This window comes from Diabrotica undecimpunctata, chromosome 2, assembly GCF_040954645.1.
Source record: "Diabrotica undecimpunctata isolate CICGRU chromosome 2, icDiaUnde3, whole genome shotgun sequence".
In the NCBI taxonomy this organism is placed as follows: Eukaryota; Metazoa; Arthropoda; class Insecta; order Coleoptera; family Chrysomelidae; genus Diabrotica; species Diabrotica undecimpunctata.
The window spans coordinates 9,757,009-9,783,501 of record NC_092804.1 but is presented as its reverse complement, the minus strand read 5'-3'; the positions used below and the strand labels follow the sequence as shown (position 1 = coordinate 9,783,501).

At 33.4% G+C, this 26,493-nt stretch overlaps 1 protein-coding gene across 2 annotated transcripts in view; it reads left to right on the top strand.

Moving 5' to 3' along the window:
• The first annotated feature begins 1,690 nt into the window (after positions 1 to 1,690).
• The window catches only part of LOC140434157 (ABC transporter G family member 23-like), a 64,466-nt gene continuing 39,663 nt past the window's right edge, over positions 1,691 to 26,493 (top strand). Inside the window, exons 1-2 of one of the 2 annotated variants that reach the window (XM_072522222.1) lie at positions 1,691 to 1,911; positions 26,167 to 26,270. In XM_072522222.1, coding sequence (XP_072378323.1) covers positions 26,170 to 26,270 — 101 coding nt within the window. In that variant the 5' untranslated portion in view covers positions 1,691 to 1,911; positions 26,167 to 26,169. Of the gene's footprint in view, positions 1,912 to 5,230; positions 5,677 to 26,166; positions 26,271 to 26,493 lie in introns of those variants that run through there. The other variant, XM_072522223.1, reaches the window with a different exon arrangement.

Below are 26,493 nucleotides of genomic sequence, written 5' to 3'. Positions count from 1 at the left end.
CGACACCAGAAATCATCAAATCTGAAATAATACACGCACTTGCAATTGGCAAAAAGTGGAAAGCAGTTGGCACAGACGATATACTAGTTGAAGCTAATAAATGAAGAACATATTCATCTACTTGTCAAGCTATGATTGAGTAATAAGATAATATTACTTGAGACTATGTCTCAAGTAATAATATCTATAACTCTAGACTAATTAACCTTGTGTTCCAAATGTAGTCCATAGAATGTCCATCCAATGTCCAAAAAAATAAAGGATGTCTTTTCTTATTTCATCGATTATAAAAAAGCTTTTGATCGAATCAAGAATTTAAAAACTAAAAGGGTCCTAGATATTTATAAGCTATTACTTGGTCGATGTGATGATGGCTTTCAAATTGAATTTTATTGCTGAATACAAGGTTAGTCATAAATTTTGTATTTGAGTTGCTAATTTTAAAATCAATTGTTTTTGATGCTTCATAGAGCGTTTACAGCAATTTTGTAGCTTTATTAACTCTAACGATGTCATCGTCAAATCTTAGGTGGTTCAGATCCTCTCCATTTATATTAATTTCCATATTATGCTCTTGTTCCATTCGCTTGCACATATACTCGAGTATTGCTATAAACAACTTTAAAGAGATAGTATCACCCCGTCTAATTCCACGTTCTATGCCGAACTTTTGGTATCCTCATGAAGTTGAACACAAGCTGTACCAGTTTCGTAGATATTATTAATTAAAGCAATATATCGGTAGTCAATGCGGTAGTCAGCCAATGCTAATCATTTTATGATGATTTATATTATCAAACGCCTTTTCATAGTCTATGAATATAAGAAAGGTACGTTTGTTGTATTCTGTGCACTTTTCTATTAGTGTTTTAACAAAGAGGTAATAGTAAGAGAAAATTGTTGACCACGATAAAATACAAAAAATGGCGTATATGGGGCAAGTACTGTGAAGTTAAAAAATATCACTTATTATAGCTGAAAGTATTGCAAGATGAAACTTATAAATTGGAAAAAAACAAAAATAAATGAATGGACAGGTATAAGAAGTGGTGAAAACAACATATGACAAAAAATAAAAGTCTTGCTATAGTAATCGCCAACGTCCGGAAGAGCGGACAAGGCACTTGAAAGAAAATGATTTTTCTGTTAAAATGTGTAATCTATCTAGTTATTTTAAAAAAAACTGTTCGAAAACACGCGTTTTAAAAGGCAAAAATTTAACAATTCCTTCCAGGAATAACTCCAAAACTATTGACATTAAGAAAACTCGATTAAACATTTTTTTCTTGAAATTGTTAAGGTAAAAACATATATAGTCACTATAAAATTTTTGTTATTTGACCTATTTCCTATGTATGTGCCAAATTTCACGTCTATTAATCCAGTTGCTTAGAATTCGGAGAAAAAATAATGAATAAATGGCTAATCTTTATCTAAGCCTTCCTATTTGCCTTATATTAACTGAGTAAGAAGCAAAGAAAATTATCCGAAGTACCGTGGATTTTTATTTATTTATTATTTGTTCGTACATCGTTGGCTCATAGTACAAGCATCAGGAAGTAGCTAACGATCATTAAGTGCATTCACTAATCCTAGCACCACTCATTCCTCGCAAAATCGCCCTCCTTCTCTTGCATTAGGTAACAGTTAAGTCAAGGCCAGTTGCAAACTCTCGCAACACAATATTCTCGTAATAATGGTGGGACCCAGTCTTCGCGGTACTCTTGAATTGTTAGCAACCATCTCGTCGGCTGCTATTACCATTTTCCCATTGTTTCGTAAAACACAACAGCCCAATTAAAAGTGCATTCGAATCCTCCTGTGCAATTTGCTTGTTTTCGTTATTAGTTATGTGATATGTTCTAACAGTTTGGCGGAGTACGGCGCATAATTTCACTTTCTTCAAAATCGGTAAGTGTGTTTCACTTTTCCTTTCATCGTTTGTAGGCCAGTAGAAGTGAATTTATCTAGCTGTCACAATCTTATATTAAAAAAAGCGATATTGGCTAATATCCGTAGTAAAAGTTTTGGCGTTTTAAAATTTTTCTACTAGTGGATAAGTAGAACAGAAAAAAACTACATTACAAAAATATAAAAAAAAGTATAAAATATATTTTAAAGTAAACAGTTTTTTAATAATAAATTATTTTGCTAACTTTTCCTCAGTGGAAGAAATATACTCGGGAGGAGAATAGTACCTTTCCTCCCAATTCTGTCGGACTACATGTATTTGAGCTGAAAATTTGGATTTAAGCTTGTATTGGGAGAAGTGTGCTTTTTGTATTAAGGGGTTAAAACTACCCCTAATTGAAAAAAATAGGAAAACACTTATTTAAACATTTCATACAATAAAATCTGATTGAATTATGTAAAATAAACATATTCAATGATAATTTATACTTTAATACAAATTTTCAACCCTTAGAACCCATCGCTATGACGTAAAAAAATATTTTACGATGTACAATGCATAAATTATCAATTAAAATCAATAACAAATCATTCATGGCTTGTGAAATGATGTTTCATCGGTTTTAAGTTTTTAACCCCTAGAAAGCATCCCTTTATGCAAAACATATTTAAATTTATCCAAATCAGGGGGCAGAAAAACTCCATCAACAGAAAACGAATCTTTAGATGTTTGTGTCCTATTTCAATCCTCGTTGGACGCGTGAATACCATACACAGCATCCAGAAAAACTGAATATATGGGCTGCAATAATAGGCGACTAAATCATTGGTCGCTTTTTCATTGAGAGAAACTTAAAAATGGTCTGGCATATTTGAATTTTTAACGTGGTCGGTATAGGATATCTTCAGGATTCGAAGATAAAGCCACACTTTGAAAGCCTCAATTTTCTTGCAGGTAGCGTCTGTGAGAGTCCACGACTCAACTACGTACAACAGTATAGGAAAGATATAACATCGTAGTAACTTGATTTTTAAGGGTACTGATAAATCATGCTGCTGCTGAGAATTATTATGCAAGGAAGGATCCAAGGAAGAAGAAGCATAGGAAGAAGACGCATCACCTGGCTGAAGAACCTTAGAGAATGGTTTAACTGTAGTTCACTACAACTTTTCAGAGCAGCAGCCAACAAAGTGACCATAGCCGTTATGATATCCAACCTCCGATAGGAGATGGAACTTTAAGAAGAAGATAAATCATGGCATTTGAATAGCTTAGCCATTTTTTGAAATGCAGATCTTGCTTTCTCTATCCTACATTTTATTTCTAGGGAATAGTCTCAGTTTTCATTTCGTTCAAGTTGAATTCCGGCTTCAGCATCCTCTATTGCTTCTTGGAAGATTTCCTCAGAGTATATGTTAAACAGCAACGGTGATAGTATACATCCCTGTCGGACCATACGTTTGATTTAGATATCATCGGATTCTTCTGCCTCTGTACGGATAAACGATGTTTGATTCCAATAAAGATTGCTAATACTTCTTAGATCACAGGTGTTTATTTCAATATTTGTTAATATCACCATCAGCTTGTCGTGTTTTAATGCATCGAACGCTTTATGGTAATCAATGAAGCATGCATAAATATCACAACTCACATCTCTGCACATCGTTGAAATAGCACTGGTATGCTAAAGAGAGGCTCTCTCGTACCACCTGCGTTGCGAAAACCAAACAGTATACGGCTGATTTTTTCTAATATAAAAATTTCAATATTCGAAACTTTCTAACAATAACAATATCCCAAACGCCAATATTTGGCTGCAACAATATGGTGCTCCACCTCATTGTGCGGGTGTGGTGAGGCAATACCTAAATAATGCGTTTCCCAGAAGATCTATTGGAAGACGTGGTTTTATTGAATGGCCCCCGCGATCACTCAACATGATTCCTTTAGACTATTTCTTGTGGGATCACTTAAAAACCATAGTTTATTAAACAACACCTGCCATTTTTCACGAATTAAAAGATAGGCTACCCCAGAAAAAAGAATAATTAAGCAGTCAGGGATGTTGCAAAAGGACAACATTTTGAGGATTCGCTGTAATCACCTTTACTGGTTTTTTAAAATTCCTAATTTTTCCTATTTTTCATTACATGAAAAATAATCGATATTTCTTCTTCTATTTGAAATAAGTAAGTTTATTAGATTTCCTGAAAAAGGGAATAAGTGACAACAATGTAAATACCTCCATAATATCGGCCTCGTGAAAAGACTCTAAAGCCGGAATCTCACAGACCGTGTAGAGACGCTCTTCGCCGCGTCGGAGCAGAAATACAAAACAGATAATAGTAAAAAGACAAGAGAACACGGTTGGCACCTCACATTATTGTGAAATTAATAAATAAAGTGATATATGGTTGAATGCTCGAATAAATTAATTTTAATCAAATAAAAGCAGATATCGAGCACAGTTTTTATTAAATTTAAATTTAAAATACGGAAAAGGGAGAATGGCTCCGTTAAGACCGAGAGCCATTCTCTCTGCTGCTATCACCCAAATTGTAGCTTCTTCAATTTTATAATAATTTTTAAACGGTTTGTCCTTTGTCTCGTGTTGTGCAAATGTATTAGTTAATGTTTATGACATTCACCAAATTGTTGGATAGCCTAATTTTGACGAAATGCTCCTGAAGATGCTCTAGGGGCGAAAGTACTTGGGCAAGATTTAATAAAAACTGTGCTCGATATCTGCTTTTATTTGATTAAAATTAATAAATATTTACTTTTTGATAAATTCACTCGAAATTCCGATAGTGCGTGTCCCCTTGAGTATAGAGGGTTTAGTTTAGGTTTTACTTAAGCACTACACTGACCGTACCAGATCCCAGCGTGTCGGAAGGGTAGGGGAGTATGTGCGTGATATGCGTGATCAGCTTACAACCTTCCTTTGAACCACAAGGATTGAGGGGAAAAACAGTATTCCGCATTGAGCTTGTAGCATTTGAAATTTATTGGAATCCCCTCGTATATGTGTTAATTGAAATCCCCTTATATATGCATTAGAATAACGAAGAATTTTTTCAATGTTTCTTAGTTCGTATCCTTTAATTTAAAACCCATATAATCTTTCGTTCTTTCTGTAGGTCGCCGCCGCCGATAATGAATCATTTTATTGTTTATTTATGTCACAGGCGCAAATTCTTCGATGTTTCTTTGTTCAAACCGCCCGATATTGCGTTTTCAAATTAATCTACGTCTTATTTTCCGTTGTGTTTAGTTTATACCATAAGTGCTTTGTTTGTTCTAAGTTTTGTGAGCAATTTTTTTAGATAATTTCGTCACTCTCAGTGGAGCCGCTGTTAGAGGCAGTGGTTTCGGTGTTAGTCCGAATTTTTCTTTTAATTCGTAATGTTTTTTTTGTTTTTTTCGTCTTTTGTCATTCGAAAATGTGCAGTATAGTAGCAGTGTTGAGTTTTAAGTGCAGTTGATGAGGTTGACAGAGATAACGGAAGAATGAAGACGTTTTATAGGTCGGTCAAAAAGAAAACCGACAAATATGTTAGAGAAGTGGTATTTTACTCAAGTAATAGAGATATCAACATTTCCATTGTCCAGTTTTTAAGAAGCGTTTACATGGTGTGTCCAATGTGCCAGTTTCCACCTCAAACCTCAATGTCCTAAACAGCCGTTTAGGGATATTTTTTTCACAGTTTGAAGATGTAGTTTTTTGTTCCAGTTATTGAAAGTTATACAGTGAAACTCAGGTAACCTTTTTTGTGATCAGATTTTAAAAGTGAAGCAGACATTTTTTAAATAAACGTAATAATTGCTTTCATACAAAAAATTGTAATATTTAAAGTTGTAAATTTTATGGTTTGACTTTTATGTTTTTCTAATATGTATTTTCTATCTCTCTTTGCCGATGATGAACGCTGCTATACGGTCAATCAGATCACGGCTTTAGACTGCTATTAAGGGATCTTTTTGTTAAAATAAAAGCCATGTATATTGCATATGACATGTTTGACTCTTTAGTGTGTTATTAAAGATTACGAAACACATTATGTATATATTTTTACATATATATCTAGACATTTAGTAGTTTTTATTGATTTAAACGAAAAACCCAATTTGATAATGTAAAAAAATTGTAATGTGTTTCAACAATGGGTAATTACTGATTAAACGAAAGTGCACTCTGAAATAATACGCGTTCAAAAACCGTTAAACCTTAAATTGCTTTTTATATTTTTATAGCAATTAAGCATACACTAAAAAATATGAAATAAATTATTTTGTACACGAGGTTTGAATTTACTGATCACTGCAATAATGCTTAATCAATTGTTTTTGCAATAAAAGTACTACGTAAAAATTAAAAACAAATTAACTTTTGCTGTTTTTCCATCGAAAGCAGTTTTTATAATTTCGAAACAAGAACTACTTATCAAACAAGTATTCCGATCGATTTGTCGATTTTGTTTCAATTTCTCTTTAGTTGTGGTTTTCCTTTCAAGATATTCCTCTGCTTTACATCCTCCTACACTATTTTTATTATTAGCCCCAATATACAGGGTGTTTCAAAAGGGTATGTTATAAATTAAATCACTCATTCCGGGGACAAAAATAAATTGAGTGAATCCAACTTACCTTAGTACAAAAGTGTACACAAAAAAAGTTACAAGCACTTTGAAGTTACAAAATAAAAATTGTTTTTTTGCATTATCTCCTAAACTACTTGACATTTTGTAATAAAAATGGACACGTTACTTTCTTGTTCTAAAAGCATTTTTCATACAAAAGAAACAACACAATCTAAGCGCACAGAAAGTTTTTAAGTGGGGTGCGCAGCCCTAAATCCCCCCAAACTTTTGAGTACGTTCAAATCAAATGAATTTTGTGGCATCATTAGATTAACACATTATTTTTAAAACATTTTTGCCTCTTATCACTTTTACGAAAAACTAGTTTTTTCCTAGTTAGCCATAAAATTACAATTAGTTTCTACGGATACAATAATTACAAACAGTTCCATCAATAATTTGAAGCTATCATTTATTGTGTGAATAAGATTAATATTAAAAATTTTGATATAACAATGGCCTACACATTTCAGGACATGGTAAATATGCATTTAACTTTGGGTAAGTTGGATCAGATTAAATTATGATTTCAATAAACTATCGGGAATATCGTAGATGAATGTCAAGGAAATACCTTGACATGACCATTGATCGTCGTTTACGGGAAACGGGTACATTCCAACCGCAAGTTGCTGGCAATAGTGATCGTCCAATAATGGATGCAACTGATGAAGACATTTTAGAAATCATTGAAGGAGTCCCTGGAACAAGTACAAGGGTAATAGCTGCTCAACTAAATGTGCCTCACATAAGGGTTTGGAGGCGTTTGAAGGATCAGCTGCTTAAATCCTATCACTTAACAACGGTTCAAGAGTTATTGGTTGAAGATTATCCTAAAAGGATTGGCTTTTGCGATTGGTTGTTAATGGAAAACACTCGAAATGTTAATTTTATTAGAAATATTTTGTTTACCGACGAGGCTACCTTCAGTAGAAATGGAATAACAAACCATCATATCGAGCACATTTGCGCAGACGAAAATCCTCACGCCAAAAAAACGACTCATCACCAAAGGACTTAATCACAGTTAATGTTTGGGCAGGAATTGTGGATAACAATCTAATAGGCCCAGTATTTCTTCCCAACAATTTAAATGGTGATAATTATTTGCAGTTCTTGGCAAACGATTTGCAAGAGTATTTGGAAGAAGTGAATATTGCAATAAGGCAAAATATGTGGTTTCTACAAGATGTCGCTCCACCGCATTACAGTAATGAAGTCCGGGAATATCTTTGCAGTCAGTATCCTGGTCAGTGGATTGGAAGGGTTCGTGACGCACCTATTTCTTGGCCACCAAGAAGTCCAGGTCTTAACCCTATGGACTTTTGCTTTTGGAGGTTTATGAAACAGAAAGTGTATTCTGTACCCAACAACAGCGCATAAGAAAAGAAAAAGAAGTGCTTAATTTAGTGATAGCTTGGTAGCCTTGATGATTGCCAACATCCGAACCGGATAAGGCACTGAAAAAGAAGAATGTAGATACCTACGGTATCAAAAGGATTGAGCTCTGGTGGGACTCTATTTGTGTTATCGAGCCCTAGGTGACTTGATATGTCAGAGTGTCTCTCAAAAATTTTCGTACGCATCTAGAGGTCGCAAGTAGCACATCTTTATGCATAGTCTTATACAGGTGTTTACTAAGACCCAGTTGCTTTATGCTTTCTAGGCGAATTTTCGGAACTTTTTGTTTTCGTTAAGCATTTTATCTGTGTTTAAAATAGGGCAAAGTTTCAAGTAATTGTCAAATCGCTTACATAAATTCCATAATTAAATATGGAAATAAAACCGATTGCAACAAATCTCGATGGATATTATCGTCTCATCTCGACTCTATTCTAGTCTATTGGAAAACTCTACAAAAGGGTCCTAAAAGCAAAAATATAAAGTGAAATTATAGACTACAAGTAGACAATGATTTTGTCTCTCCTTAACTCTATTAAAAATATATGTTGGTAACGCTTTAAAAGTATGAAGAAAAAAGATGCAGCTCTATGGCAATGTAGATAGGGCGTCATTGTATAAAATCATTTTTACAGATCATCAGGTAGTATGGTTTATAAGCAAACCCTGGGGTATATCTTAAACAAAACAATGGAAGAATTCCCACAACATGAAAACTGTGTGGTTCAAAGTAGTAACTTCTCAGAGTCACATTAGACGAAGACGGGAAAAGAAGTACAAACACCTAGAAAAAATATGAATAAAGCGCTCATTAGTATTCAAAAATGTTGCAAGTTCCTCATTATTATCTTTGCCTTTACATATATGCTGGTTGGTTTTACTAATTACATTGTTTTAAAGTTTCTATCTTTAGACATAACAAGATCAATTCCCTTTACTGACATGTACTGCCTAAGCGTCTCCTCAGGTTTTTTTGTTCTTCTTCTCCTACTTCTTCCAGGAACGTACAAATTAGCAAATCTTTATATTGGTTTAAACATGCCCAAACTATCTTAACTTGTGCTACCTCATTTTGGCATGAATTAATGCCACCCCTAGACTTTCTCTAATATACCTGCTCATTATTAATTTTATTTTTTTTGTCGCTCCACTCATCCATCTAGCCGTTTTACAGCTTGCAATTATAGCTGCAAGACGCAAAAAAGTTGCCTAAAGGCATGCGCAATATGTCGTCAGCTGATTATTTCCTACAACTTCTTGCAATTGCGCGATAATCGCTTTGGTGCCAGTTTCTAGTTTTCATGCAAGTCTAGTTTGATTTTTCCACAAGCTCTCTCCTGTAGCTAAGTACCTTAGGGTAATAATTAGTTTGTGTTTAGCCGAAATAGTATCTTGAAATATAGATTTCTTTGGAATTAAATGTTTAATTTTTCCCAAGAGTTTATTAAATGTACCTTCATTCCTTCGTAGAAAATTAGAGTACTTTTCATCATTTACTTGGATAAATTCTTCTGTTAGAAATATATTACTCCTCTTTTTGTTCAACCAAGGTCTTATCCACCATCTCTGTTCTCGGCGTTCTAAATTAGTAATTAAAAGGCTGGCTGCAGCAATAATAATACTTTAGGGTGCTGCTACTGCCTGTTTGCTTTTATATTTGGGTATTTTTAAGTCTTAGCATTTCGAAATTTACTAAATAATGTTAAATAAACAGCAATAAGTAATTAAAAAAAAAAAACAACAAAAGTTTATCAGTTAGGTTAAGCGTAAAAATTTCAACAATAATTGCATTGAAAGCCGAGTTGCAAGCTGTAAAACGGCCTTAAGCATTCTCATTTTGAATACATACATTCATTTATTTTTTTTAACCGTCCAAAAATGGCAGTTTTATACAATTTTCTCTTTCGCTTAATTGGGATTTTTGTGTCACACAACACACTGCTAGCTTCCTTCAACTTTATCCATTCTACCTTAATCCTACTACATGCATCTGCATTTATTTCCCCATTATTTCACATCTTCTCTTCTTAACATGCCATACACCAAAGTGCGTAGGCGACTATCTCATTACTAGAATTCTGTTCTTGGCGGCGTGACACAGCTCGCCTGTATTGTGTATTCCTGTCCATTCTTTAATATTCCTTAACCAGGATAATTGTTTGCGGCCGGCTCCTCTCCTACCTTCGATCTTCCCTTGTAGGATTAACTGTGGTATTTCATATTTTGCTCCTCTCAATATGTGCCCAAGGTAACCAATCTTGCGTTTTTTAATTAATTCAAAGACTTCTCTTTCCACGCCGGCTCTCTTAGGGACGTCATCTTTTCGAACTCTATCCACCCAAGGTATGCGCATCATTCTTCTCAATGACCACATTTCAAATGCTTCAAGTTTGTTGATAGATGTTTTTTTCAAAGTCCACGTTTCCATGCCATAAAGCAAGATGGACCATATGTAGCACTTGACCATTCTGTAGCGTATTTCGAAATTTAGGTTTTGATTACATAGGAGCGGTCTGAATTTCACAAAAGCTTGTCTTGCCATTTGTATTCGGGTTTTTATCTCTTGTTGTGGATCCGATTGGTCATCGATTGTGGTGCCAAGGTATTTAAAAGTTTTCACGCGTTTTATGCGATCGTCATCTATGCGTATTATCGGGTTTTCTGGAGCGTTTCTGCTAATGACCATATATTTCGTTATCAAAATGTTGATTTTGAGGCCATATTTTTTACCTATGCTATTCACCCTATCAAGTAATAACTGCTGATCTTCCAAATTATCAGTTATACTCTGTTATATACACTGTTATCACAGCCTTGGCGGACACCTTTCCGGATTTCAAATTCATCCGTATATTGGTCTTAATCAATCCTCACCTTTGCCATTTGGTTCCAGTATAGATTCTGAATAATTCTGATCTCCTCCTGGTCAATGTTGGCCCTATGTAGTAGTTCCATCATGATATCATGTTTAACATTGTCAAATGCCTTCTCGTAGTCGATGAAGGTGAGGTAGACATCTTTTCGTTGATCTAAACAGTTTTGTATTAAGGTGTTCAAACATAAAATTGCCTCTCTTGTTCCTAGTCCTCCCTTAAAACCGAATTGTGTTGACCCGCTAAGTTCTTCTAGTATCTTGTACATTCTTAAGTGTAATATCCTAAGGAAGAGTTTCACATAAGTAAGTAAAATTATTACTTTTCACCGTTCAAAGTTATTATTTTTTTTTGTAGTAATTCCGTCTTTAAATATTCAAAAATTATAATTAATTAGATTAATATCGGTATTGTTATTTTGTCATTGTATATGTAAAATAATTTAATTTGTTTAAATGTAGAGCTGTATTACACTTTCTTATTTATACATGTAAATATAACAATAACATAAACATAAAAACTCAACGTACCTAGTTTAAATTCAAGGTTAAAACCATTTATACGACGAAAAATAAATCCGTTTCGGGATTAGAACAAATAGAGGGCAAAACGAAATCTGTAAAACCACAGCAATCCGAAAATACCACAAGAAATAAAAATCTACATATGAAAAGACGACTCCACAAAAATCCCAAAATAAAACTCCCAAAAAAATTTTTCGTGGGCATTAATTTATTAATGGTTGAATGCACGTTAGGTAGCCTCATCAAGTATTCGAATAGAGAATGATTTCTTACAGTGTGATCGTATCAATTGGAGGAGTAAAAAATTCCGAAGCAGGTAGATGTTGACCTTGACAGAGAGAAAGAGTTCAACACTAACTATAAGGTGTTGAAAATTAATAGAAAATATTTCAAGGCAACTACAAACCAATGTAGAAGTCTGAAAGGCGACCTATTAACAACAAAGAAAATTATTGAATCGATGGGTGGAATATTTTAAACGGATACTTAATACAGAGGAAGAAGAAAAAAGTCTGGAAGGCGAAAGAGATGAGGTAAACGTAACAAACGAAAGGGAAGAGGAACTACCAACGATTCTTGAAGTTAAAGACGCTGTTAAAAAGCTAGCTTGAAACAAATCAGCCGGAGAGATATTCTCTCAGCTAAACTATATAAACAAGGTGGCCACGATACCATAATGGCAATACAGTAGCTCATAACAGAGATATGGACGCATAAATATTCCAATATTCCATATTCCAATCACCCAGTGATTGGAATATTAAAATACTTTGTACCATAACAAAAAAGAAGATATTGCTCTCACCACAGAGGAACTACGATCGTAAATTCAGCGTATAAAAGACTATAAGGCAGCTTAAGCGTTAACTACAAGGTTAAACGTTCAGGTTTTAGTATTCACAATTTAGTAATAAATAATAAAAAACAATTACCTACACAACCGGGATCGGAGGTTTTACGTGCCCTCCGAATCACGGTGGCAGCTCACTTAAATTAGAAATTGAAAAATTTCTGGTGTCTGTGCCAAAAGCAAACCCCGGGCTGTCCGGTTTGGCAAACAGTACCTAGTCACTGAGCTATGGCCGTCATACATAACAAACCTTTATTCTTAACATTGCCGAAGCGGAAACATCATTTTTTTTTAAACGATGCTTCACCTGTTTAAAACATTTTGAGGCACAAACTAGCACCGTATTGAGTGTTTACATAACGAAGTAACCTTTTTCATAATCAAAATGATCAGACCTATAAATTATTCAAACCACGGTCAGGATTATTTAAATTTATCTTGAGTGTATGTGACATCTGTAGCAATAAAATGGATGTTCCAAAATTCACGTATAATTGTGAAAATTTACATTTTCACGCAGTCGTCAGAGACAAGATGAATTTGCTGAGAATATCACTTTTGGGACCCCAAAAAATATATAAAAAAATTTGCCACTCCTTTTCCTCAACCCTTTTGTGTCTGACGGGACGTATGTATCCCAGTCATGAAATCATCAAGTCTCTTGGACTAAATCTGAACCGTTTTACATGAATTTTTATCGTAACCAATTTTTTAAGAACTTTATAACAATTTTGAGATCTGTAGAATATGTTTATGTAGTTTTGTTGACGATAACCACAGGGACAGTTGTGCGATGTTACTGTTGTTGCGAGTTTTTGTGAATGAAGCTACCTACAAAAAAGGTAAATATATTCAATACAACTAGCATTTTGTTTTATGGGTGAAATATGTCCCCACAGACATTTATAGTCGGTTATATGTGTCCCAACAGTCTTGTTTTGTTCTAGATGAGTAGAAAGATATTGACGCAGAAAGAGCTAGAGGAGGAGGCAGCAGCCATTTTTGCCAGGATACATAATCAGTAGTGGATCCTTTTGAGACTAGTGGCTTCGATGATGAAGACTACAATTCATCAGGATGCGAAGGAGAAGTAGAACGAGAGCGTCACGAAATAGATTCAGTTCCGAGGACAATTATATGTGACAATGCCAGAAAATCATATTACATCGAGGATGTCGGTAATTGTCTAAAACTAAAATTTCCAAAATATCGAACAGAGGCGGCTTTTCAAAGCATTGATGAGTCAATGGCGAAATTTAAAGAAAGATCTTCCCTAAAACAGTTCCTACCCATGGAACATATCAAATGGGGAATAAAGATATAGGTACGAAGTGACTCTGCAACAGGATATGTATACGATTTTAATATATGCGAGGTAAAGGAAACAAGAAATGATACTAGTTTATTATTGGGAGAAAGAGTAGTGACCAAATTAGTTAATACTATAAAAGGAACTATGTAATATTGTGTTTTGACAGATTTTTCTCATCTATTAGACTACTTAATACTCTATTTTATCCAGCGATAGGAACAATAATTGCAACCAGAGTAAATGTACCCAAATTTATTGGGAAGTTGAATCGTGGTGACTCAGAATTCAAAGTAAATAACTACGGCACCATAGTTTGCAAATGGCGAAATACTAAAGACTTGTTAGTAGTAAGCAATTGCTTTGGACATAAGTAAGTAGAAGTGAAACGAAAAATGAAGAATGGCTCCAAAGTAAATGTGCGATGTCCTGAACTTCTCGACATGTACAATAAGAAAATGGGCGGCGTGGACCTAACAGATCATATTTTGGGCATGTATGACTTTGATAGGAAGTCTACCAAATGGTGGAAGAAAGTATTTTTTCGCTTTCTGACAATTCTCATGTACTACACAATGATCAAAAACGGAAAGAAAGAACATCATTTTTGCCTTTTCTAATTAGTGTAGCTGAGGGACTTATTTCATTGAGAAGAAGCCATGCTGCTGTTAAAAGAAAAGCCTCGACTTCACTCGGATGTCCTCCAGCAAAGAAACAAAACAAAAATGAACGTAAGGGATCAATTACCTATCGAAGAAAAGACCTGCAGAAGTTGTCAACGATGTTCTTCTCAGAAAAAAAAAAAAAAAACAAACCACCACACTACGTCAGAGCTGCAATGTACGCTTGTGCAAAATATGTTTCACACCTTTTTATTTACATTAAATATTGATCTTAGTTTTAGTCCTTTTGTTTTCAACATATGAGATTTAATTTGTATTTTCGATTTTTCTTTACCAAAATAAAGTAATAATTTGGTGTCTGTTGGATTGTTACAGTCCCACATATATGTTTCAAAAAAGTGTGGCTGGGACATATATGTCCCGAACAAAATGGCGGATCTCAAGGATAAAATTAATCTCAATCACTTTTATTTTTGCATAATTATATGTTTTAAACAAAAAAAGTTCTAAATTCCATAAAGATTCTGAAAAAAATCCGACTCGAATGGGTTAAAACCCTCCTCGTAAGGGGAGAAAACGAAAAATATCGATTTACTAAGAATTTTTACACTGCGTAAAAAACAATATTTTTATCAAGAAATGAAAGAAATCGGTTTTTGTATTTGTATTTTGAGAACAATTTCCGTTCCGTGAAAATTTGAATTGATAAAATAAACTTAATATTATTCTGAAGCTATTTTCTTGTGGCATCAACATCCAAGTTTATTGGACTCATAATTAAAAAGTGGAAATCGAAATGTCAAATCAACTTAATTTTTAAGTAAAATTGTGGCTTATTCGCAACAAAAATAGTAAATTAAAATAAACTTATTTTAAAGTTGTGGCTTATTCCCAAGAAAAATAGTAAATTATGTAAAATAATGTATACAAAATACTATTTTGTAAAAAAAGTTAATGATAAAATATTTAAACAAATTAATTAGTTAATTTGCAATTTAAATAAAAAAGTTAATTGCTTATTTATATAGTACACGAAAAGCTAATAAAAATTAAAACATCCATTTATGTTAAATAGCTTTCAAGATATTACAAGATAATTAAATTTGAAGTTGTAATTTCACTTTGAATTGTTTTAAATTCCCATTTCCCCGAATATACTACCAGAGATTTGCTCAATAACCCTTTACGTTTATATACTTTTGCAATTTAAGCTAGTAAAACTTAAAATGTTGTTAAAAATTATTAAAAGCATTTTTTTTGTTCCTAAATGTTTATAAATAAAGCGGTGACGAATAAAAAAAAAGTGCTCACTGTTTATGGCGCAGAAAAGCAAACTGTTTTGGACATAAAAAAAACTAAAGCTAAATAAATACATTAATGTATGATAAAGGAGAGAACAGCAATCTCAGAAAACGAATTAAATTGTCTCGTGAACTTCACTAGAAGAAGCAATCTTAAAATGGTACGACCAACAACGTTCTATTGGGGTCCCGGTCAGGGCAGTCGAATTGAAATCTACTGCAATTAAATTAGCAAATCATATGGACATACCATTCAGAGCAAGTGATGGATGGCTCTGGCTCTTTCGCGAAAGGCACGGAATCATAAATAAAAGAATTTATGTTGAAGATTCAAAAGCACCAAAGGAAGAAATGGAACCTTTTAGACAAAAATTATTAGAACATATAAGTAACGAAATGCTGTTAGAATCTCAGATTCACAATGCTGGTGAAACTGGTTTGTTATGGCGTACTTTGCCTGCAGACACACAAGCCTCCAAATATGAAAAGTCGAATTCTGGAAGAAAAATCAGCATGGACAGATAGATAGCTTAACTTAACTCCTGTAATGGTTGGCAAATCTCATAAATTTAGAGTTTTAAAAGATATACTGCATCATCTGCTCGTTTCATATTATAGCTGTAAGAAGGCATGATTCACCTTAGATATTTTCAAAAAATGGTTTTTCAAAGAATTTGTACGTTCAGTGAGAAAATTTCAAGAGAAGAAATTGGGAATACCGCCAAAAGAGGTGAAATGTTTATTGCTTTTAGACAACGCTCCTGCTCACCCCTCTGAAAATATTCTACGTTCAGAAGATGGCAACTTTAGCTGTATGTTTTGTCCAAAAAATACAACATCCCTTATTCAGCCCATGGATCAGGGAATCATTTTGGTAACCAAACGAATATATCGCAGAAAGTTTTAGAATGAAGTAATGGTTGTATTGCACAATGAAGATAATGCAGATAATACAAGAGGGCTGCGTATCTTGCAAAAATAAAGATCTTATAATTTAAAATCAACAATTTTTAATTTTGCTGCAGCATGGAAGAAGGCGAAAGAGCAAACATTAAAAAATGGTTGGAAGAATTTGTTTGATCGCCAAAATGCAGATATAGATTTAAAAGGGTTGGAAGTTACTGATTTCTGTAGTACAATATTTATTAATGCTGGAGAACATTTACAATAGCCAGAAGTAGATGAAGGTAACACTGGGTATAACATCATGACCGAAAGTGAAATAGCAGAAGAAGTTATAAATCTAAAAAATGAAGATGGAAGTAGACGACAAAACAACACTGCCAAAAATGAAGTTTTTGGTATCAGAGGTAAGATCGCATCTCGACGATCTAATAACATTTATTGATTATTAATCAGATAACGAAGTTCAACTGAATTCAACGCAATTTCGTAATTTTAGGAATTCGATTTTAAAATAGAATAAAAAATCCTATTATCCCCTTAAAAAAACAGCAAAAATTGAAAGTGCAAACGAAACTTGACTCCTTTTTCAAAACAGGATTACCGACAGCAAGCGCGTCGATATCAACAGCAACGTCACTTCACAACGAATGTCCGAAGACAATTAAATATAATTTTGTTTGTATTTTGTATTTTTTATTTAAAAAAAGTTTTTTGATTTATTTTAAATATATTTTTATATAACGAACTTTCGGCTTTAATGGACACCCCGTCCCCCAAGTAGTCCGTTATTCGAAGTTTTACTGTACAAACTGCTGACAGATGAGATGGTATGAAATAAAATTAAAACTAAGAATGGGCTGATCTGTCACCCAAAAAAGGATTTTTAAGTCAAAAAAAGTTACAATTTCTATGGAAGTATACAGCTTATGTATGTATGTATTTTATGTAATGTAAAGACAGAAATCCAAAATACCAACAGTAGAAATTGAAGCCAAACTATTGCGAAAGAAAACAAACTGACGGTGACAGAAAAACAAAACAATTAGTTGACAAAATTGTAGTTTTCGGTACCGAAATTTTTTTAACATTCTTGGCATTGTACTTACTGATGTGTAACATGAAGCTTCTTGTACTTATTGTGCTTACTCAGAGACCGTGCTAAATTATTATGTCATATGTTTAAGAAACTGTTGAAAAGAAGGTCAGGCCCCGTCCCGTGTCGGAGAAATTGATTATCTAAATGTTGTTGGGTGTACGTAATAGCTCGTCTAGCTATTAACACAAAGTGGCAATTGAGTTCACGAAATTTTACCATTATAGGAATTCCTTTTTACGTATTTGGGAAATTTTAGGAAAGTGACGTGGAGGACGAAGTTCGACAAAAATGGCAATGGCAATCGATTAGGAGGATGTCTTAATAGTATAATGTAGAGTATCAAGTGTTTTAATCGAGAAATACAGGCAAGAATCTACAAAAAAGAAATATCCATTATATATTGTTTAACACGTTAACTGCCGATCTATTTTGATACATCTTTTTTTGATACATTGACGTTTATAATATTAATAATAACAATATTAATAGAGTTATTTTAATAATAAGTCGATAATAACAAAGTGACCTTTTTAAAACATCTAATGTCAGATTGGGTGATATGAACGCGAAGCTGGGAAAAGAGCCAATATATGCAGAATCCTTTGGTAAGCATAGTTTACATGATATTACCAGCAACAACGGTATAAGAGTGGCACAGTTGGCAATGGCAAACAAACTAAGAGTTGTTAGTACGTGTTTCCCTCATAAAAATATCCACAAAGGAACCTGGATGATACCTGGTACTAATAAATTTAATCAAATTGATCACATCTTAATATCTAAGAGATGGGCAACCTCCGTAACGGATGTTAGAACTTATAGAGGCGCAAATTGCGATTCGGACCATTTCTTGGTTATATCGAAGATAAAACAAAGAATATCAATGGTAAGAAAAGAGAAAGGCGCCAAACAAAGAAAATGGAACACATATATGTTTAAAAATCCTAAAAAGAAGAATGAGTACCAGCAGAAAATAAAAGTAATATTAAATGAAAGAGGAGAACAAAACAACATTGAAGAAGAATGGAATGTTATCCAAACGACAATTACAAATATAGCAAAGGAAACATTAGGTGAAACCTCAAGCAAAAGAAACGAGGAATGGTTTGACCAATATTGCCAACAAGTAACAAATAGCAAAAATATAGCTAGACAGAAATGTCTACAAAGGGATTCCCGATTGAATAGAAGGGCATATGAAGAACTTAGAAAAGATGTAAAGAAAATATGTAGAAGGAAAAAGAGAGAAATGTTGAATAGAAAAATACAACAAATTACAGATTATAATAACAGAAGAGAGACTAGAAAATTTTACAAGGAAACCAAGCAGAACAACTAGTTGAGCAACCAACATTGGCAGAAACGATAAACGTCATAAAATATCTAAAAAATAACAAAGCACCTGGCACAGATGCAGAACTGATAAAGAATGGTGGACATGCGCTATGGAGGTGTATCCATAAACTAATCGACCGCATATGGACACTAGAAGCCATCCCAGAAGATTGGAAAGTAGGAATCATACTTCCTATGTAGAAAGGGGGAGACAAACGAAATTATAGGGTCATAAGAGTTTTAAATGTCGTCTACAAGATATTATCAGGAATTATATACAGCCGCCTGGAATCGTTTTCAGAGGAGATGATTCGTGAATACCATTGTGGCTTCAGACCAAAGAGGTCAACTATAGACCAAATACATATGTTAAGAGGTATACATGAAAAATGTGTTGAATATAACATACCCATTTTCAACTTGTATATCGATTTCAAACAGGCGTTTGATGGAGTAGATCGACAAAAGATATCAAAGCAACTATCTATGTTAGGGATACCCGATAAGTTGGTTAAACTTATACGAATTACTCTGGAGGGTTCTAAAGCTATGGTGAGAATATATGGAGATATCACGCAGGCCTTTGATATTGAAAATGGAGTTAGACAATAACATCAACATCAACAACACTTTTTAATCTAACTTTAGAAGCTGTTGTTAGAAAACTGGATATAAACGGCTGTATTAATACAAGATCAATGCAAATATGCGCATATGCGGATGATATTTCCATAATAAGCCGCAACAAAAGGGTATTAAGCGAAAAAGTTATAGAACTGAAACAAGAAGCTGCTACGTTTGGTCTATATATAAATGAAAGCAAAACAAAATATATGGAGTACACAAAATCTAATCAACATGAGAATCTGAAGGTAGACAATCATACCTACAAATACGCCTCCACTTTTCCCTACCTAGGCTCAACAAGATCAGTCAAGAAATACAAGCACGGATTCTTAGCGGTAATAAGTGCTTTTATGCATACAAAGACATAATGAAAAGTAAGTTACTGAATCGTGAGTCTAAGCTTAGAATCTACAAAATGGTAATTAGACCAGTGGTCACATATGGATGTGAAACGTGGACCCTCTCAACCACTGATGAAAATCAACTGAGAATAGTTGAGCGCAAAATACTAAGGAAGATATTTGGACCAACCCAATGCAGCGATGGTTCGTGGAGAATTAAAATGAACCATGAGCTGGATGAACTAATGCAGAGCGCAGATATTGTTAGATTTGTAAAGTCACTAAGACTAAACTGGCTTGGTCACCTAAAAAGAATGCCAGATAATCGAGCTGTAAAAGTAGTCCAGAGATGGAAGCGCCAAGGAAACAGAACAAGAGGAAGGCCCCGTAAAAGATGGATAGACGACGTAGAGAGGGATCTTAAAACCATGAACATCAGGCAGTGGCGAAGGAAAGTATCCGACAGGGCAGAATGGAAGAACATTGTTAAGCAGGCCAAGACTCATAAAGGGTTGTAGTGCCATTAGAAGAAGAAGAATGTCAGATTGGAAGACAAAAATTCACCTCCAAATACTTGGTGAAAACAATATCGAAACTGAAAATATTACAATCAAACGGGCCTATTTCAAGGAGACTCGTTGAGTTCCTGACTAATATTATTGCAAAAAAGATCTCTGGTATAAACAAATTGAATAACTTTTGAACTAATTGATCGATCGATCTGCAATTTTGAGGGTTTGTTAAAAACCACAAAATGCAACTTTGGACTCAATATCAAGTGTGTAAAAAATATTTATAAGTAATCAACGATTTTACATTGCTAAGTAATTGCAGTTTTCGAATCAAAAAATTAATTGTACAACTTTTAAAAGACACAATTTTAGAAATTTTATTTCAAAGTACCTTTTTAATGGTTAAGTAAAAATTCGAAATAATTGCATTTTTTGTCCTTAATTCCTAATAACTAAAAAACAACATCTAATTTTTAGCAGAAGTCATGGAAATTTTAAGTCTGCAGATATATATTAACTACAAAACTTGTTAGATACCTGTATTAATCAAAATTTCGAGGAAAACTTACTTGCATGGAGAATAATGATATTATTTGTATCATTGTCGATAATCTCAAAGCAGTTAGTGTAAATTATTTCCAAATAAAAGTTAATTTAACGTTTTAAACTCTCTACTAGAGCTACTAATGATGCTAATTATGAAATTACAAACGATAGGATATACCAATTACTTCACTCTGTTACAGCAATTGTTTTGCATTAACCGTCAATTTCAAGCTATACTAGCATTTAATATCAATTTAGCTCTGTCACGATCGGTTTAAACAATAAAATCTATCAACAATTATAAATATAATTATTGTTGCATTTTCTACAGTGATTTTTTTTTAATTCAAGGTTTTCTTCTCACGTCCTTTCAAATGACTTCTTAGCTGCACTTCTTAACAGGTGTATTAAAGACTATTATAATTTAATATGCATTGTCATTATAACTATTATTCATAGTATGATTACACTGATGGGCAATTATATTTATAATGTTATTTGTTAAATAACTTACGAAACTAATTATTTTTTGTAGGAGTTCTAAGATTGGAAACTTTATTTGGTATTGAGAGGGAAAACGCGAGAGAATGAGATAGTAATAAATCATTATAAAGTGGTTAACCTATTTTCTACCCGAATGTCGATAAATATATTTTTTCATAAATATAACTACAAATGAGAATGAAATGAATCTAAATAAACGACAAAATATGATTTTATCAATATTTTTTTATAAACATAAGAAAAAACGCTGTGACTATATGGTCACACTGGGAGCTTACCTATATATACATTATATATTTACTACTGTGTATAAAAAATGTCAAAACATTCAATGCAAAGTCCTAAATCACTTAAATTTCTTACACTTTGTATGTATCACGGATGAACCCCCTTCTCCAGCGCACCTACGTCTTTTACTATTAAAAACTGAAACAACAATATGATAAATTTTGTCATATCGTAGATTGTCGGACACTCTATTCATAGGCAGACTATTCCTGCTTACTGCAAACTTACCAGGACGACTATGTGAAACTCCATATTTCCGCATATTCATCTGTGCTATTTCTGGATGGAAAACTATATTAGCTGTTTTCTTTCTTTCATTTGAGGACTTCTTATAAAGTACCCAGGCGTTATGAAAGCATACGTCTACAAGCCCAGTAAAAAGAGGCCAATACCACTTTTTACTTCTGATGCCAATTCTGTATCGTGCCACATCTTCATCCATTCTATCCGTGCCACCGAATGTATTATATTTTGCAATAATCAAAGGTCTTTGTACTTGAATAATTTTCTTCTGTTGCTTAGAGTATCTATTGACTAAACTTTGAGGACTGATGTCGTAGCAAGTTGATGCAGCAGTAACTACAACATTATCCATCCAATTGACCAAGATAAGTCATCATTTAAGATCATTTTTAGATATAACATAATCAACAGAACCTCTAGGTTTAGTAGCGAATACTTTGTTGTCCGGTAAGGGGCAACACTTAGGAACTCTATTTTGTCTTATTGTTCCAGTACATTCATGTCCCCTTAGTTTTAATTCTGTAAACAAATTGAAATTCGTAAATAAATTGTCGATATAAATATGGTAACGTGGGATCTTATTTGAAAGATCATCAATCATTTGAATTAAAGGAGCTGCTGCACTTCCAAATTTTTCTACATAACTGTTATCAACTGAATTCTGTTTACCTTGATATAACTGAAAATGAATCAAATAACTGTCTTTAGAATTCAAACACCAAGCTTTATAGTCAAAGCGTATTGTCTTACCTTTGATAAATTGTTTACAACTGTGTTTTCCAAAATACTTGATCATTGATTCATGTGCTGAGTTGATTGAAAGTACTCAAGACATTTAATTTGCACCTTTTATATAATAGGGCGTAGTTTCCACATTTTATCAGTTATGTCAATTCTGCTGTAGGTAAATCGAGATGATTGGAGAAGCCTGTTGAAGGAGGCCAAGGCCCGATTTGGGCTGTAGCGCCATTCGATGGATGGATGGATGGATGTCAATTCTGCTGTTATCGGCAAAATGTATACATTTCATGATTTGATCAACATGATTTGATGACACTGCCATATCATCCTGTTGATTCCAAAAATATGTTCTGCCCGGTAAGAGATGGTAGCCGGAAAAAATTAATATTCCAAAAAATCGTTTTAATTCGTCAATGGAGAGATTTGGATCTGGAAAATTCTTGAACGCAGCATATTTTTTTTGTTTCTTTGTTCAAACATGTCTTTATCGAAACATAGTTCAAAGAGTTGTAATGGACTCATATCATAAAATTCATAACTTTCAGATTCATTGACGTTTTTAAATTTTTTTATATGTATCAAATCTTCTTGTACCCATTGCTTGATCTCAGTTCTTTTTAGAAATTCTACTTTTTTTATTTTTTCCTTCATTTATTTGACTCCCCTGTTCATCAGGTTCTTTTGTCTTTATTTCATTCATAGAGGTTTCCCCTCCTTGTTCCATATTTTTGTTACGATTTGTTCGAATTTCAACTGACGCTAATAATTATCTATGAGACAAACTGTCAACTAAATCACCACCGTCTTCGTCGCCGGAATCTTCATCCGTATCCTCATGAACATCTGGAGGACAAAATAAACACCGTTGTTCCACCATTTTCTATATCTCCGTCGTCATATTATAACATAGTCAGCTTCTTCTAACGTAAAACCACGTCTAAAAGGAAAAAACAAAAACCCATTATTTATCAAATATTATCCCTATGTTCACAAATGAGGAGGTCCTCAGAAGAATGAATAAGAATCGAGAAGTACTGACCACCAACAAATCTCGAAAGTTACAGTTCTTCGGACATATTATGCGAAATGAATCCAGATATACTCTCCTTCAAGCCATCCTACAAGGAAAAATATTTGGAAAACGAGATCCAGGAAGAAGAAGAACATCTTGGTTAAAGAACCTCAGAATCTGGTTCAATACAACATCTGTGCAGCTTTTTCGCGCTGCTGCAGATAAGATCAAGATTGCCATGATGATCGCCAACATTCGTAACGGATAGGCACATCAAGAAGAAGATCCCTATGTGACGGTACGGTCACAAACAAATATTACCAGCTCTGCCACATTTGATACAATACTTGTGTGATAAATTGTATAAATATGTCTTAAACAAATTCCTCTAGATCCTTTTTTTTTTCAAAAATATTCTTGATATCTTCAAAAACAAGACTAAAAAATATTACTTACTCAAAGCGAACGTCCATTTTGATGCTTTATAATAACTATAACACGACCTTGCCAGCAAATAGGTCAGGTATTGAGTATGTCATTCGTTAAATAGATGTCTCTAGTCTGCGTGGTCGTATTATCAGTTGCATATGTAGCTGTATGTATTAAATATTGATTATTTAAGACGGGCCATTTATTGTGACCATACGGTTACGCTAGCAGAAAACAGTGTATTAGAGACTATTATAATTTAATATGCATTGTCATTATAACTATTATTTATAGTATGATTACATTGATGAGCAATTATATTTATAATGTTATTTGTTAAACAACTTACGAAACTAATTATTTTTTATAAGAAGCTCTAAGATTGGAAACTTTATTTGGTATTGAAAAAGAGTGAGAGAAAGTGATAGAGAGAGAAAACGAGCGAGAATAAGAGAGTAATAAATCATTATAAAGTGGTTATTGAAAATGATGATCGCAAGTTGAAAAATTGGTATTATCAAATGGAAAATTGTTATTGAATAATTGAAATTATTAAAAAATATTTATTCACAACAAATTCCAATTTAAAACCTACAAAACTTTTATTAAATATTTTATTTAAATAATATCTACCTCTTCTACAATACCCTTTCTATAATTTTCCAACAAACCTTCAGGGTAAATTAATTTAATCCCAACATATTAATGTTTCCTACTGTTATAAGTACCTAATCAAATTTTAACATATTTAATTTATACACAATGTTGGCTATAGTCACATTTAGACACATACTTCCGTTCTACACACACTCAAGTCCTCATACACACTTTGTCTAAGGGCCAGCAACCCTAGCCATGAAATAAATTCCGTTTATAAATTAAACATCCTAGAATAACATCAGCAACAATGTCACTTAAAATGAATTTAACTATGATTAAAGAGTTTTTACCCAGTTATTTAGTGGTTTTAAATATATAAACCTAGAAAGTATTAAACCACATTGAAATGAAAACGTTCTGTCATGTGATCTAGCCCGAAAGGGTTCTTTTATATTATTATACCTTTTATAATTGATTTTTTAAATAAAGTTTTTGATATTTATGGTATACAGCCAACTACGGGAAATTCGTTTTCCTTGTGGAATTTATTAAACAGTCTAGTCTTTTTTCTTCGACCTCATCTATTGTAAATTAGCAGTTCAAAAGAAAATAATTGAACACCAAATAGAAACAGAGTACCTAGAAGGTAAATTACTCAGCCACAAAAAATAGAAGAAGAGATAAAATAAAAAATAACTAAAGCAAACACAATGGCTAAATCCTTATCACCGTAAGTTAAGACCAAAATATATAAACTTGTGGTTAGACCACTAATGGTTATACACTTTTGAAACGCGAGTTGATACGAACCTAACCTAAAGATTTTATGAATATACGAACCTCTGATGTCTTGTTCAGGGCTTCTGAGGCCTCAGTCTCCTGAGCTCAAAGACACTACTACACTAATCACTACACTACTGTTACTAGGGACAGCGGACGGTTCATTTGTACCGTCGATGGTGACGTGGTTTGGGTGGGGGTTGGCGCGAAAATTTCTGACGGCGGGATTTTGATGTTAAAGTCATTCTCCATGTCAAAGGTAACCAGATGCCGTCATCTGTTTTATTAAGACAATTTGGCCTTTTTTCAATCACTATGGCTTCTCCGATAATTCTTGGTTTATAGAAGCGGATGGGGACTATGGTTCTGAAGCTTTCAAAATCAATTTTGTGACCAGTATGAAGATCGTGTTGATCTAGAGCTGAAATTGAATCGACATCAGAAATGGAATGTTCGTAAATCCTTTTTCATTCGAAATGTTGTCTTTGATTGATCGAACAAGAGATTAAAGTTTTTGTTGGGAGGTAAATATTGTCTGTGTATGAAGGTGGATGATGAAAGTATGAGAGTCGGCATGCAAGTGACGATTGGATGGGTTTTCGATAGACAAAGTGTTGAAAACCTTGGGTTTTTTTTTTAAATCGAACACCCTGTATATTAAAGCACTTTCAAATACATTTTTTAAAACTATGAAGCATTTGTATAAGGCGTTTTGTTTTTATACAATTTTTATTTATATTAATTTTTATTAATAGTAATATTTTTTTCAGAAAATGCACGACGACTATGCTGTCTTTGTTGATAGAGTAGTGAAAAGATATGGGCAAAAGGAAGTTTTAACTGGAATATGTATGAAAGTGGAAAGGGGTATTATGTAAGTATTTTCTAAAACGTAAAATTGTGATTATATATATTAAATAAATATACACTTAAATATTGTGAAGCCTTGACCTTTCAACGACTAATAGCAACACAAGCCAACACTGAGCGTATAGTCGTTTCTCGTTGTCCATAAATTTTTTGGAAAAAACTGCTTACAAGATTTATTCGATTAAGTAAGTGAAATGTCAGAACGACGTAGATTGTTTCCTGATATA